The sequence below is a fragment of the Periplaneta americana genome, chromosome 4, assembly GCF_040183065.1.
Source record: "Periplaneta americana isolate PAMFEO1 chromosome 4, P.americana_PAMFEO1_priV1, whole genome shotgun sequence".
Taxonomy (NCBI): domain Eukaryota; kingdom Metazoa; phylum Arthropoda; class Insecta; order Blattodea; family Blattidae; genus Periplaneta; species Periplaneta americana.
In genome coordinates this window covers 154,515,512-154,530,433 of record NC_091120.1, presented here as the reverse complement: position 1 = coordinate 154,530,433, position 14,922 = coordinate 154,515,512, and the positions used below count along the sequence as shown (strand labels likewise).

At 36.0% G+C, this 14,922-nt stretch overlaps 1 protein-coding gene across 1 annotated transcript in view; it reads right to left on the bottom strand.

Moving 5' to 3' along the window:
* The window catches only part of LOC138698335 (uncharacterized), a 965,071-nt gene that overhangs the window by 276,128 nt on the left and 674,021 nt on the right, over positions 1-14,922 (bottom strand). The window contains exon 3 of the mRNA XM_069824187.1: positions 6,543-6,630. Coding sequence (XP_069680288.1) covers positions 6,543-6,630 — 88 coding nt within the window. The remainder of the gene's footprint in view (positions 1-6,542; positions 6,631-14,922) is intronic.

Here is a 14,922-nt window from a genome sequence, read left to right as displayed (position 1 = left end):
CATCAGTGACTAACCTATTAAGCATATGTTCATGAACCACTCTCTAAATATATATATTTATATTAACTATCTGAGTATGAATCTGAACACAACACCCAGCCAGCACATTAACTTAATACATGATCCATTCGACCATAGATACCACTCAGTCTGACTAACCAAACTAAAAATACATGTACACTCAATAAGAGACAATCTCTACCCAGCATAAGGCATTACATGACAGATCACTATACATTACCCATTGCACATGTTGCTCACATAATCTGTGCAAATAGCACTAACACAAATCTCTGCACTTTACAAAATGAATACGCAACGGAGAGAGAGAGAGAGAGAGAGAGAGAGAGAGAGAGATGGAGACAGATGCACGTAATAAGTAACGGACGATAATTCCAATTTCAAGAATCGTTTAAATAGCAACAAAACTCGACGCATATAAGAAAATAGCGGCGAAGGAAAGCGACAATCAAAATGGAGCAGGGAAAACATTAAAACCATATGTGAGACCGTAATCGCTGCCTTATCACTCTAACCGTCTCGGAACATGAACTCACATTTCAAATCATATCTCCTTACATAATTCCCGATACAATTTATCTCAAACACATATATCTCACAAATATGTTACTCGATGCAAATACTAAAACTTGCCCCCAAGACGCATCACTAGCAAGCGATATTTCAAACTACAATCCACTAAAATCCCAAACACACTCAACGCAATTTAACTACTCCACAGATCTATCTCCAGTACGTACAAAGCCCGAGTCACGTTGTCTATATCTGCCGCGTACTAAAATGCTAAGTCTTGTTAAATGTTTATGTCTCGTAGGAGAGCTTGAATCTGACCCAATTGTTTCCGAATATCTCCAGCGTACGAGAGCCTAAGTCTTGTTAAGTGTATCTGCCGCGTACCGGAACCAAAGTGACGTTCCGTGTATCTCCGTTAAAACAGGTAAACTCTCTCCCCCTCTATCCTCGTGAGACGTAATGACCCGGCCAATAGGATTATTTGGAATGAACAAATGAAGGGATTGATAGCGCTATCTATTCCGTGACGTCTGAGAGCGCTCTGACGGATGAAGTGACGTACTAGGTAAACGGCCGTAGTAGTAGGCACGGCTCACAATTATGCATTTAAAGTGGTTTCTGCATGTAGCACTTCCACGTTACAAGCAGCCTACTGTACAGTCGACTGTCGCAAAACATAATATTTCTATAAACATTGCTCTCCTATGTCTTCAGGTCCAGATGACATGAAAGCTTCATCTTGGTGAACAGTATTATAGCGACAAGAAATCACATAGTGTCCATTACTTAGATGGTTATTCAAAAATGATGCTGACAAACATTCATTTGTTTATTTCCAAAAATCTCAGAGACATGGTCTCTCAAATCTTCTAAATAGTCTAAACATATTTACTTTTGCCATGTAATAACTAATAATGTGTTCATAATGTTTTGACAACTCCATAACAGTAAAAGGAAATAAGAAATTCAATATGTGGGCCTATTTTTTTACGTACAAATGAATAAAAAAATAGTCCGTTATAGTACTTACTTGTGCCAGTCATGTTTCGTGGTAATACAAGGGCAATAAGAAACAAGGTGTCATTGTGTGATAGGTTCTGACGTCAAATAGTGAAAATGGAATCAGAAGATAGTGATAGTGATCATATTAGTAGGTCCTACTCCCAAAAAATCTACATCCGATGTACTTAAATATACAGGACAGAAACAAAATTGTAGAGAATTATGATGAACAATTCCTGAATTTAAAGCTTGGTTTTGTTCTGATGAAACAAACTGTAAAAGGGCTAGATGTAGGTTCTGGCTCTTCTCTTCCTGCTGTTGTTGATCTTTCTGAGGATCTTCCCAAGGTAAAGAGAGAACGAAGTCTTTAAAAATAATTTTATCCGCTGATATTTAATTTTTAATAATTATTTCCTTATAAGAATTTCAAAAAATTGTTTAAATAAAACACTGTGGGTGGGATTTCAGATAAAATAATCATGTAGTGTACAATCCTCGAATCAAAAGTACAATAACTTGGAACCAATTGCACGACCCCGTCAAATCTCAGGGTTGGCAACGCTGAATAAGTGTATAGTCTGTGCTTCATATATTTTCATTTCTTAAAATGAGTAGTAAGGGTATCAGATTGCGTTTTTTTACTTGCAGCAAAGAACTTGAAATCATCAAAGAAGTGGAGGAACATGGAAACCACGCAGTATCGTACAAAATAAAGGCAGTTAATCTACTAAAAGCTTGCTATTAATGTTGCAGGATATCATGTAAACGGTCGATTAAGGAAGACAAATGACATGCGTGCAGTGCGCGCGCATTGGATAGGTTTGAAATGTTTTCTTTCCCAGGATAAAATTTATTGTTAGCCGAACTGTATTTGTGTTGAATTGTTTTTCGTTTGTCGTGAATACTTTTTTGTAAGTTTTTTCCTGCGTTTATTGTATTTTTATCCTTGTCTTTCAAATGTGGGTTATGCGGCTTATTCGAGAAAGTACAGTATATTTCAATAATATTAGAAGTGGAAAAATCTTCAATTTGTTAAGCAAACAATGTGGTTTTTCATTTCATTTGTTACTCCGGTATTTTGTAAAAGCAAAATTCCATTGTTTACTCAAGACTGTGAGGATTTTTTTTTAACTGAGCTGAAATATTAAAAAATCTATAAACAGCGCATGAAGATTTGACGTGATTTTTTAATGACCTTATACTGTATATATGTGAGAAGTAAGTCTTCATTATAAATGTGATAGAGGTATAAATCTTAACATGGGTTCGTGCATATATACTCTGATCTTATATGAACAACAATGATGATGATAACGATAATAATAATAATAATAATAATAATAATAATAATTATAATAATAATAATATAACAATAATACTTACTTTCTTACTGGCATTTAAGGAACCCGGAGGTTCATTGCCCCCCTCACATAAGCCCGCCATTGGTCCCTATCCTGTGCAAGATTAATCCAGTCTCTATCATCATATCCCACCTCCCTCAAATCCATTTTAATATTATCCTCCCATCTACGTCTCGGCCTCCCCAAAGGTCTTTTTCCCTCCGGTCTCTCAACTAACATTCTATATGCATTTCTGGATTCGCCCATACGTGCTACATGCCCTGCCCATCTCAAACGTCTGGATTTAATGTTCCTAATTATGTCAGGTGAAGAATACAATGCGTGCAGTTCTGCGTTGTGTAACTTTCTCCATTCTCCTGCAACTTCATCCCTCTTAGCCCCAAATATTTTCCTAAGAACCTTATTCTCAATCACCCTTAATCTCTGTTCCTCTCTCAAAGTGAGAATCCAAGTTTCACAGCCATACACAACAACCGGTAATATAATTGTTTTATAAATTCTAACTTTCAGATTTTTTGACATCAGACTGGATGATAAAAGCTTCTCAACCGAATAATAACAGGCATTTCCCATATTTATTCTGTGTTTAATTTCCTCCCGAGTATCATTTATATTTGTTACTGTTGCTCCAAGATATTTGAATTTTCCCACCCCTTCGAAGGATAAATCTCCAATTTTTGTATTTCCATTTCGTACAATATTCTCGTCACGAGACATAATCATATACTTTGTCTTTTCGGGATTTACTTCCAAACCGATCGCTTTACTTGCTTCCAGTAAAATTCCCGTGTTTTCCCTAATCGTTTGTGGATTTTCTCCTAACATATTCACGTCATCCGCATAGACAAGAAGCTGATGTAACCCGTTCAATTCCAAACCCTGCCTGTTATCCTGGACTTTCCTAATGGCATACTCTAGAGCGAAGTTAAAAAGTAAAGGTGATAGTGCATCTCCCTGCTTTAGCCCGCAGTGAATTGGAAAAGCATCAGATAGAAACTGACCTATACTGACTCTGCTGTATGTTTCACTGAGACACATTTTAATTAATCGAACTAGTTTCTTGGGAATACCAAATTCAATAAGAATATCATATAATACTTCCCTCTTAACCGAGTCATATGCCTTTTTGAAATCTATGAATAACTGATGTACTGTACCCTTATACTCCCATTTTTTCTCCATTATCTGACGAATACAAAAATTCTTATCAGTAGTCGATCTATTACGCCTAAAACCGCACTGATGATCCCCTTAATTTCATCTACGTACGGAGCTAATATTCTCAAAATAATATTGGACAAAATTTTGTACGACGTCAATAAAAGTGATATTCCTCGAAAGTTACCACAGTTTGTCCCCCTACTTAAAAATAGGTACAATTATGGACTCCTTCCATTGTTCTGGTACAATTTCCCTTTCCCAAATAGCAAGTAGAAGTTTATAAATGTCGGTATATAACGCACTTCCACCCTCTTGTATTAATTCTGCTGGAATTTGATCAATAATAATAATAATAATAATAATAATAATAATAATAATAATAATAATAATAATAATAATAACGAAAAGTCAGATGTCCAAAATTATTACAATAAGTAAAGATTCGAAAGTGCAACAAATAACCACCGCCGTCATAATTACACTTCGGATTTTTAGGCACTTAAAAAGTAGCTTTTAGGCCCCTAAAATAGGCCCTGAATTCATAAAATTAGGCACTAAAACATAGATATAGGTACCTAAAAATACAATTTCAAGCAGCTAAAAATACTATTTTATGCAGATAAAATGCAATTTCTATCCACTCAAACTACAGTAACTATAAAAATGCAGTTAATTCGTATTAAGCATTACGGTATACAGTGAGAAATACATTAAAAATATTGCTGTTAGAAACCTTATTTTTATTAAGTCTTAAATTATGAATAGGTATGTAATTTTTAATGAATTCATCAGCCTCATTGCTCTAAGGGTGCTAATACATAAGTGCTCTTATTACAGTTACATTAATTGATATAACAATGAATTTGTAATTAACACATTAATTCATAATTGGCATTGCGGTATATAACGTTTTTCTCTATATGAAACTTTGTCCGTTTTTAGACAGAACCAATTTATAAGCGAAAAAATTCTTCCCAGTGATAACGAAGCAATGGATGCATATTTAAATCTAGCAATATTTGCCATGCTGATTTCTTTAGGGAGAACTACATCCTCCCGATTCATCACATTCCTACTGTCTGCTCTAGTGCTCAACGAAATCAGACATCTTCCAGGAATTTCTTCATTCCTACAACCAAAATATTACAGGATATTTGAACCGTACCCATCTCATGACATTAGAAATTTTCTCTATTGCTAAACGAAACTTTAAAAATAGATACTTAACAAGTAGAAATAAGCAATTTTAGACTGTAAGATCTTGAAAATAGGTCTCAATGGGCAAAATAGACATTTTTAGGCATCATGAAACGACTTTCAAACGTTAATATTTTATATTTTATTTTATGTGAATATATTTAACTAGTTTTAGTTCATCCCTGCAGAAAAAATAGCTACTTTACCTAAAATCCTAGATCTAGTCTTAATATTCCCTGGAATATAAATCGGTTCCATTTACTTTTAATGAACCACCGCATCAATTTATTGCACGTATCGCATGTGTATTCTCTTCTCTTCAGAAAGTAGTCGTCATTTCATGACTGCCATCTTGTTATAACATGTGTCTACAAGTCGATATACATTCCTCATTTTAATTTAATTTCGTACACAAGGTAAAATTTGAACAGAAATAAAAAAATATAGCATGCATAACTAACCAAGTTTATTTCTTCACCTGGCCCTGAGTATTAATTCAGGTCTTTCATTCATAGCTTCTGTCCAAATGCAGGTCTTTCAATACAAACCCAGCATTATCGAATCGTTCCTATTTTCCGCCTTCCTCTTAGTCTCCGCATACGTTCCATATTACCTTAATGTTGTCTATCATCTTATATCTCCTCCCCCCCTCTATTAATATATTTTAAGCATTTTGTCTTTCAAAACATGGGCAAATCTTGTCCAAAAGGTTGTGTTATTGTGCATGTCAATTGAAAACACGATCAGTCCGTAGAATGGTAGATACAAAAACTAACCCAGTTCTTTAATAGTCTACAAATTTTTTGGACGCGTTCTGGGATGACACTCTTCAATTTACTTCCAAAACGTAAGGTTCTATGAACTTTCATTCCAACCTAAATTATAAGTTTATTATATTGTCACTTTGTCTAGTACCCGTATTTGATTTACTTCATGCGTTTTATGAAGGCTAACGTTAGGTTTCTTTTGAAGCGTCAGATATGCGTACAGTTCATTATCAGATTACACAATAAATCGCGCAAGAAAGTAATAGAGTACCTTTAAGCCTTGGTTTTTCTGAACCGACGCATGCGACGTGGGAGGTGCGAGAGCCCCTCGCACAAATCCGGACTACACGAGAGGTAGTGAATGGTTTCTGTAACTGCGAGATGCGAGGTCTGCGCACCTTGCAACTGTAGAAACCACTCACTGTCTCTCGTGTAGTCCGGATTTGTGCGAGGCGGCTCTCGCACCTCGCACGTCACATGCGCCGGTTCAGAAAAATCAAGGCTATACAGTTCTACATACCGTAGTATACATCCTCCAAGTCCGCATACTTCTTGACGTTAACACCGATCCTCCAACTGTAGAGAAGCACCACCAATATGGAGATATTCTGCAACAACAGAAAGATATATATTACAAATGAAATAGAACTAAACAGAATGAAACTTTATGCCTTTAGAGAGCGTTGGCCGCATTAATTACATGATACATAGCTCACTTAAATCCAATTTTAATGCACTTTATTTATTACAGAAGAAAATAATTAAATTCTGTTTTCATAAATCTATTGATTTTCCATCTCAAAAATTGTTTTTAGACTTTAATGTACTTAACATGAGACAAATTTATTATATTGTATTAATAAAACTCATACATAAAATCGAAATAATTTTGAATTGTATTCTCATTGTTATGAAACAAAAGGTATGAATTCTTTAAGATTATTTGAACCAAAATGCAACACTGTTACAGTATTTAATCATAGTAGTAATTTAGGCCAAAGAATATATAACAAATTTATATTTAAATATCCTAATCTTGTCAATTCTAATAGTTCTAGAATTACACTTAAAAAGTTATGTATGGATTTTATAATGAATGAAAAATTGTAAATTTAAATTTATATATTCTAATTGCATGGTAGACATAAGACAAATTGTATTGTATACTTATTAATTTCAATTCAGGAATCCGCCCCTGAGCACGAGTTCTACTCTTTCAGGGGCGAGCTAATGTTTTTCCGTATATATTATATTTTTTGTTACAATTATTAGCAAAATAAATAAATATTTAGCCTAAATTACACATTATTTACAACGCGTATAAGAATTATTTTACACAATTTTCTACGCGGCGTAATAAATTATTTTATGGAAGCAAATATAAGTTACATACTCTCTTATCTGCCTCAAGACACTAAATTTTGCGCAGTTTTTATTTCCAAGTTCAGTGAGAATAAAACCATGTTCATCACACTTGCTATATAGAGATCTCCAAACTTTTTCTTACGTAGTGACATGTCGTCTACTATGCTGTGAACTGAAGTTGATTATGTCATTGCGACTCTTTTAAAATTTCTAGACTAAATAGATCACAATACGATCACTAGAGTCCGGGTTTTTATGTAATATTGATCCTAAAAATAGATAGATGGATTTATTGAGTAATATTATACATACAGATTTTATATTATAATTTTCTCTAAAATCCAATGCACGGGTCTTCTGACCGTACGTGCTTTGTACCCAAAACAAGTCCTCCTTTCTAGGTTCCCCCGCCTATGATTGTATCCAACTACTCTCTAAAAGAACACACATATTAAAATGAAAATGGCACAATAAAACACATTATATAATATATCCTAACCTAAAATACATAAAAGTGTACAGTTGGGTGGAACTATTATCCCTTCCTCAGTTCGCGTCACAAACTTCAACAGCTGAAGTTCAAATCTTTCTCGCCTTCAAGAGGAACAATCCAGTCTTTTGTTCCCATTCTCTATTCCCCATGAGGTCAAGACATGCAAGCGAACTCCTATTCTGACTTAGCATCGAGGGTGGTAGATATTTTCTCCGTACATGTTCGAATTCGACACACTGTAATAAAATATGTTTATAGGAGTTCTTTTCTCTGTAAAGCGGACAAAGACGCTCCCCTTCTTTGTTGACAAATTTATTACCCTTCCATGCCCCCAATCTTAGACACGCTAAACCTGCTCTGCTGTCTTTGTTACAAGAATTTATGTAGTCACACCTCCCCCAGTGAAGCATGAGATCTGATTGTAAATGTAGTGAGGACTTTTCCGAACATTAGAGCTCAATCTCTTGCCTCTCGATATCAATTAAACGCATCTTCACATTACGCCATACATTCCTCCTGTTATTCTCTCCTTTCTCCCACACCCATCCCATTCGTATATGATGCAGCCCTCTCTGCAGTTTATAAACCCACCCCTTTTCCCAACCCTCTCTATGTTGAACTTTGTAGCAAATCGACCGTAGAAGCGACTGATCCCGAAGTATAATTTTTAACCAGTATTTGATCACCCTAACTTTCATATGAATTACTTCGTTTAAAGCCCAAACTCCTTTAGCACCCAGCAGTTAGCTGTGTTTCTGCCAATTCCAAGTATTCGTTTCAGGAAGTCCGTTTGTACCTTATTTAGATTTTCCTGCATTTTCCCAACCCCAAATTTCCGCCCCATACAACATAGATTACCTAATCACAGATCCATATACTAGCTCCAATGTTCCTGCAGGAATATCTGGCAGTTTAGTTATCAATTTCAATACCTCCGCACTCTTTACCCCGCACTTGCGTTTCGTTATGTCAACATGCTTAGTCTATTTCTAAAAATATGTACATAAGTAAGCAACTAGGAACCAAAAAATATGTACTAGATATGTAATGTCAAAATTGCACGGGGAATTAAAAATAAATTTTTATTTAAAAAAGTAGTTTTATCTTAAATAAATAAGATGAATTTCGTAAAAATCACACATATATGTTTGTCACGATATAGTTTTTGATGCGATGCTAAAGTGTGTGTGTGTGTATGTATGTGTGTGTGTGTTGGTTGACAAAACCGAGCTGCCGATAGCAAATTTCAGTTTTCATGGGATCCCTTTGTACAACGGCTGAGTCGCGCACCAAGCTTTGAAAACCGGAATTATACTGTACGCAGTCATCACGATCAGTTGCATGCCAGACGGGGCATGTCTGGAGTTGGAGGGTGGTCGTTTCGAACACAGTCGAGAATAACTGACCGTACAGCATATTGTCTGCTGCAACGTCTGCCTTGCCTGCGGTTTTCCCCGGAGAACATGCCATACATTCTGCCGATCCCATGTTCATTTATACATCGCAACACATTACATCGTTGTAAACTCTCGAGGCGACTCTTTTCTTGAGTTAAAACTCAATTAAATCGTGCTTTATATTAACTTTCCAGCAGGCGCGCCTTTGTTCCTGATATTACTAGGCACATGTCGTACGTTTCACGTCGTAAGCTTTTTATTGCAGATTATGATGCTATAAATAATATTGTAATGACCTGAATTTATGCAAGAATTAAGCAGGGAAAAGCAATACTGCTGGTTCTTGAAGACTGAATATAATGCAATTAATCCATATTAACAAAGAACAAAAATGAAAACATTTTTCAACGCTGTTTTCATTTCAACCACAACCCATCATCATCATCATTATCATCATCGCCACCAGCGTAGTTCAGTCGGTTAAGGCGCTTGCCTGTCGGTCTGAAGTTGCGTTCGGGCGCGGGTTCGATCCTTCCTTGGGCTGATTACCTGGTTGGTTTTTTTCCGAGGTTTTCCCCAACCGCAATGTGAATGCAAGGTAATCTATGGCGAATCCTCATATCGCTAAATATCATCTCGCCATCACCAATCTCATCGACGCTAAATTACCTAGTAGTTGATACAGCGTCGTTAAATAACCAACTAAAATAAAAAAATAAATTCATCATCATGATCATTATCATCCATGATTCTAGACCAGGAAACCCCTTTTGGGTACACAAAGTAGAAAGGCCAGTTAGTCGTTTGGGCTGTTTTCTCCAGTAGCGAAGCTTTTGGGGCTTAGCCTACCCAAAAAATATGAGTTGTTATACCTACACTCTATACCAGATGTCTTTGGAGCAGACCATAACAAGGGTCTCGATGCATCTTATGTTATCGCTGCGCTCCAATTGGTTGGCGAATCATTACTCAGCTGAGAGCGTTGTAGACACTAGCGCTTGGATATCCTGGTTACGAGAAGGTATTCAGAGACGCGTCCACTACCAAAGTCTAATAGATACAGTCACGCAACTCATACGTATAAAATATGCCAACATTTGACAGCTGGCGCGACAGTAGCCCTCTAGCGGCAGGCAAGTTAAAAGTGTGCACACTACATATGATAACACATCAGAAAACGGGTTTTGCGTAATTTATTTTATATTTTTATGCTATACAATAAGTGTATATGGTTCTTACTAATTCTACTTTAGAATCCTGGAAGAATTTCACACGCAGTTAATCTACAAGTTTCAGAAGCTGGGAATAAACGTAATTCTTTCTACTCCTTACAACTGAATCATGGCCCTGATCACGTATCATGGTTTGAAATAATATAATTGTTTGTACGTGGACAGTTAATTCAATTCATTCCTAAATATATTTATAAACCATTGGAACTCTATATTTCCTGTGAGAAGAGTCAAAATTGTAGGGCATATCTCGTAGGGTACATCGCGTGGTGAACTCCTCTCCCTATTTCCTGAGAAATTAACTATTTTCCATACCGCAAATTGGGGTAAATTCGGCCGCTGAGGTAAACTTAAAAATAAAAAAGGGGAAGATTTAAACCTTAATTTGACAGACATTGATTTATGAAGTTAATTATTTTTCAATTTTTTTATTATTATTTTGAGTCGCTAATAGTGCTGATATTATGGTTTAAATTTTTATGGAAAGGTTACCGCATTTTACATTACATTTCCAGTTTTCACACATAAGCTTAATTTTAACTTACCCTACCTATACTGTATAATATGTAATTTACATGCACTTACTGTTATTATGACGTAGGTGAGAACAAATGAATACACAACTTTGTTGAAAAAATTGTAACTTCAATTAACTCAGAAAATGTAGGCCTAATTTTATTTTCAGAGCAGAAGTGGTGTAAGTCAAAAATGGGTAATGAGGGTTAAAGTAAACATTCTGTAAAATACAGCGCAAAGTAGCAGTTAATATTGAATTTATTTAAACTATTAGTAGTCAGGTGAATAGCACGAAGGATATATTAATTGCTAGTTTGCGCTGTATTTTACAGAATTTTTACTTTAAACCTCATTACCTAATTTTGACTTACACCACTTCTGCACTGAACGCCTCAAATAATCACTGGTAATGTAAAATCAACACCAATAACAGTCATGCAAATTATTACAGAAAAGATTGCTTTTTATATTAAATTTAAAAAGGCTCTTTTATTTCTTGAGAACTTAATACGTCTGCCACAAGAAATCTACACCAACACATCAGAAATTTATCGACACAATCTGGATTTATTGAAGAAGTGAATATTTTGCAAAAAGGTTATAATACGCCATAAATTCTTGAAAAAATTAACACCATAATCCCTACTTGAATGCAATATAACATTCAACTTTTGAAAAATATAAAGAAAAAAACACGAATACAAAAATTATGGAACTACTTGCATTAAAAACTGTAGATACACTATCCAAAATCGGAATGGTTACACATTTACACATGATCTCTGCAAAACAATAATATACTGTAACAGGTATTTACTTTGTTTTTATTTAAACTCTCCTTCCTGACATACAAATAGGTAACTGATAACTAATGTTTTATAGAACACAATACGTAGGCTACCTACAGCGTGGATTATAGGTTATGACTGAGTTATATTTTCTCTTGGTCTTTAGGGAATCTGAAGAATGACAAATTCGGAGATTTAAACTTGTTGTTACTGCAATTTTCGTCATTGCGCACATTGCCTTTATTCCGACGCATGATTAAAACGTTATCATAACATCTCGCATACCTTTAAAGCACGTGATGGCTGTATCAACCCTATGACCAGTGCCTTGCCTGCTGCTTGAGCGCTAGTGTAGTGAATGTTGGCAAAAAAAGTGTTGAAGTTGCGCGACTGTATATATTAGACTGTGTCCACTACTACAGTTCTATTGCGTCTATCATCTGTGCGGTGTATGAGCAGACGACTGCAGTACGACTACTGATTGATGCAAGACACATTACTTTAATTTTCGCTTTTCGTTATATGGACGTAGTCGGTCACTTAATTCATACACGGACATTTAGTATCGTGTGAACCGCGCTCTCTGCATTTCGTTCCGTTGTTTATATCTGCTCCAAAGACATCTGGTATAGAGTGTAGTAACAGTTGCCCTGTAAGTTCGTAATAATGATGTATCGTAACACTTTGTTGCACTCCGATCCTTTCATATATTAAGTTCACTGTTGGCAGTTATTTCAGTATGGAGAGAGCGTGCGAACCGCGAAGCTTGTGGAAAAAGCCTCTGAAGACATGGCTACGACCTTGACTCGCAAGCTTGAGGGGGGGACTGGGGAGGGGATATGATTCGCTACATCTCGGTACGAAACGAAGCTAGCTTCCGTCAAAATATTGGTGGTTTCTGAAAACGCTGCTTTGTTGAGTTTAGTTTAATCAAAAGTGCATGCGCGTGTCTGTTACATATTAATTTTGCGTAAAATGGCTCATACTGAGAGAACATTGAGGTCAATATAATTAAAAACCGTTTTCAAGTTGGACGTTTGAAACAGAAAGTGCTTACAAAGATAGGAGTTCGATATCACATTTACATATTAAAGTAGCGAATGGAGGAAGACCAAATAATAAAAATTTTCAATTTTCATGGTATAAGAAATGTCCTTGGCTAAATAACTTATATTGTTTTACTTGTATTCTGTTTGGAGGTGAAAATGAGTGTTCAACATATTCTCGTGGGGTCTGCGTCAAGAAAAATATTTGATGTAACAGCCGAGAAACATCTGCTGTATAAAAAGATATAAGGTAAGGAGATTTTTTCAGCCTACTCAGTATTTAAACCTTAGCTTCGCCAATGTTTTTTTTTTTTCGAGTTGGTAATTTAAAATTTTTAGAGATATTCTGCACTCTCTCGTTTTTAGTGTATATTATATCGTGTTCTGCTTGTAAATTTTAATTCTTTCGGAAATATACAGGGCTATTCAAAAAGAAGGAGCAGATTTCAAATATTTATTTCTTCCAAACTACAAAAGATAGAAACACAATTCCAACGTTCCTGGACAGACGAAAATTTAAATTTTGAACAGTCCGGGTAGAAGTTACAATCACGGCCGCATTGGCGCTGTTGATTGTAGTAAAGTGGCAACACAACAGGAGAAGGAATTTTGTTTGCTGCAATTAGCAAAACTAGAGTCCATTATTGAAGTTCAACGTGCTTTTCGCCGTCAATTTAATACACAACCGCCTCGTCATAAGCAGATTTACCAGTGGCATAGAAAATTCGTAGAAGATGGTTGCATCTGCAAACAGAAAAGCACGGGATATCCACGCACATCGAATGAAAATGTCGAGCGTATTCGTACAGTTTACGTAAGGAGCCCAAAAAAATCCACGACGCGAGCAAGCAGAGAACTGAACATTCCTCAACCAAAGGTATGGCGAGTTCTGAAACACCGTATGCACATGAAGCCGTACAAACTGCAGTTATTGCAAGCATTGCATCCTGACGACCACAACAAAATGTACGGATTTTGCATTAGCATTAGCCTATAGATGATATGGAAGAAAATTTTTCTGAACGATTAATGTTTTCCGATGAATCCACTTTTCATCTTTCCGGTAAAGTTAATCGCCATAACGTTAGAATTTGGGCAAGTGAAAATCCAATGCCAGTTATTGAACATGAAAGAGATTCACCGAAAATTAACATATTCTGTGCCATATCTGTAAACAAAGTTTATGGACCTTTCTTCTTCGTGGAGAAAACTGTGACAGGAATAACCTGTCTAGACCTACTTCAAAACTGGTTATTTCCTCAACTTGAAGATGGTTCAGATGACTTCATCTTCATGCAAGATGGTGCCCCGCCTCATTTCTCTAACCACGTCCGACGTTACCTGAATGACACCATTCCAGGACGTTGGATTGGAAGAGGAGGAGGAGAAGATCAACTTCATCGCCGGTGGCTTCCCAGGTCTCCAGACCTCACTCCTTGTAATTTTAATCTGTGGGGTTACGTAAGAGACCATGTTTTTATCCCTCCTATGCCTGACACTCTTGAAAGTCTGCGACATCGATTTGCTGAAGCTGTGAAGTCGATACCTGATTTGCGTGTGGCAAGAAATGAGACACCGGTTTGATATTTGTCGTGTAACACATGGTGCTCATATTGAAAGCATACAACATTGAATCTTTCTCTGTCCAGGAACGTTGGAACGTTGGAATTCTGTTTCTGTCTTTTGTACTTTGGAAGAAATAAATGTTTGAAATCTGCTCCTTCTTTTTGAATAGCCCTATGTAATTTATTTTTATTGTCTAAGTGTATCTGTCTTCTTAAAATAAATTCGTCACATTAGTATTAATACAATATATAGATCGCGGCAAACAAGAATTAACCTGATAACTTGCATCATGATCGCCACTCGCCGTCAGTCACTCTGTTCTTTGGCGGCCGATGTACTGAAGCTTTATAGAGACTGTCATACTTTTATTACGTCATACTACTTTTGATCAATAAATCGGTAGTCGGAGACAATTTTACAGTAGAACATTTCCAAGGTTTAGTAAAAATTTTCTGTGAAATTATTTTTAAAACAGACTGTCATCCGGCATCCGTACT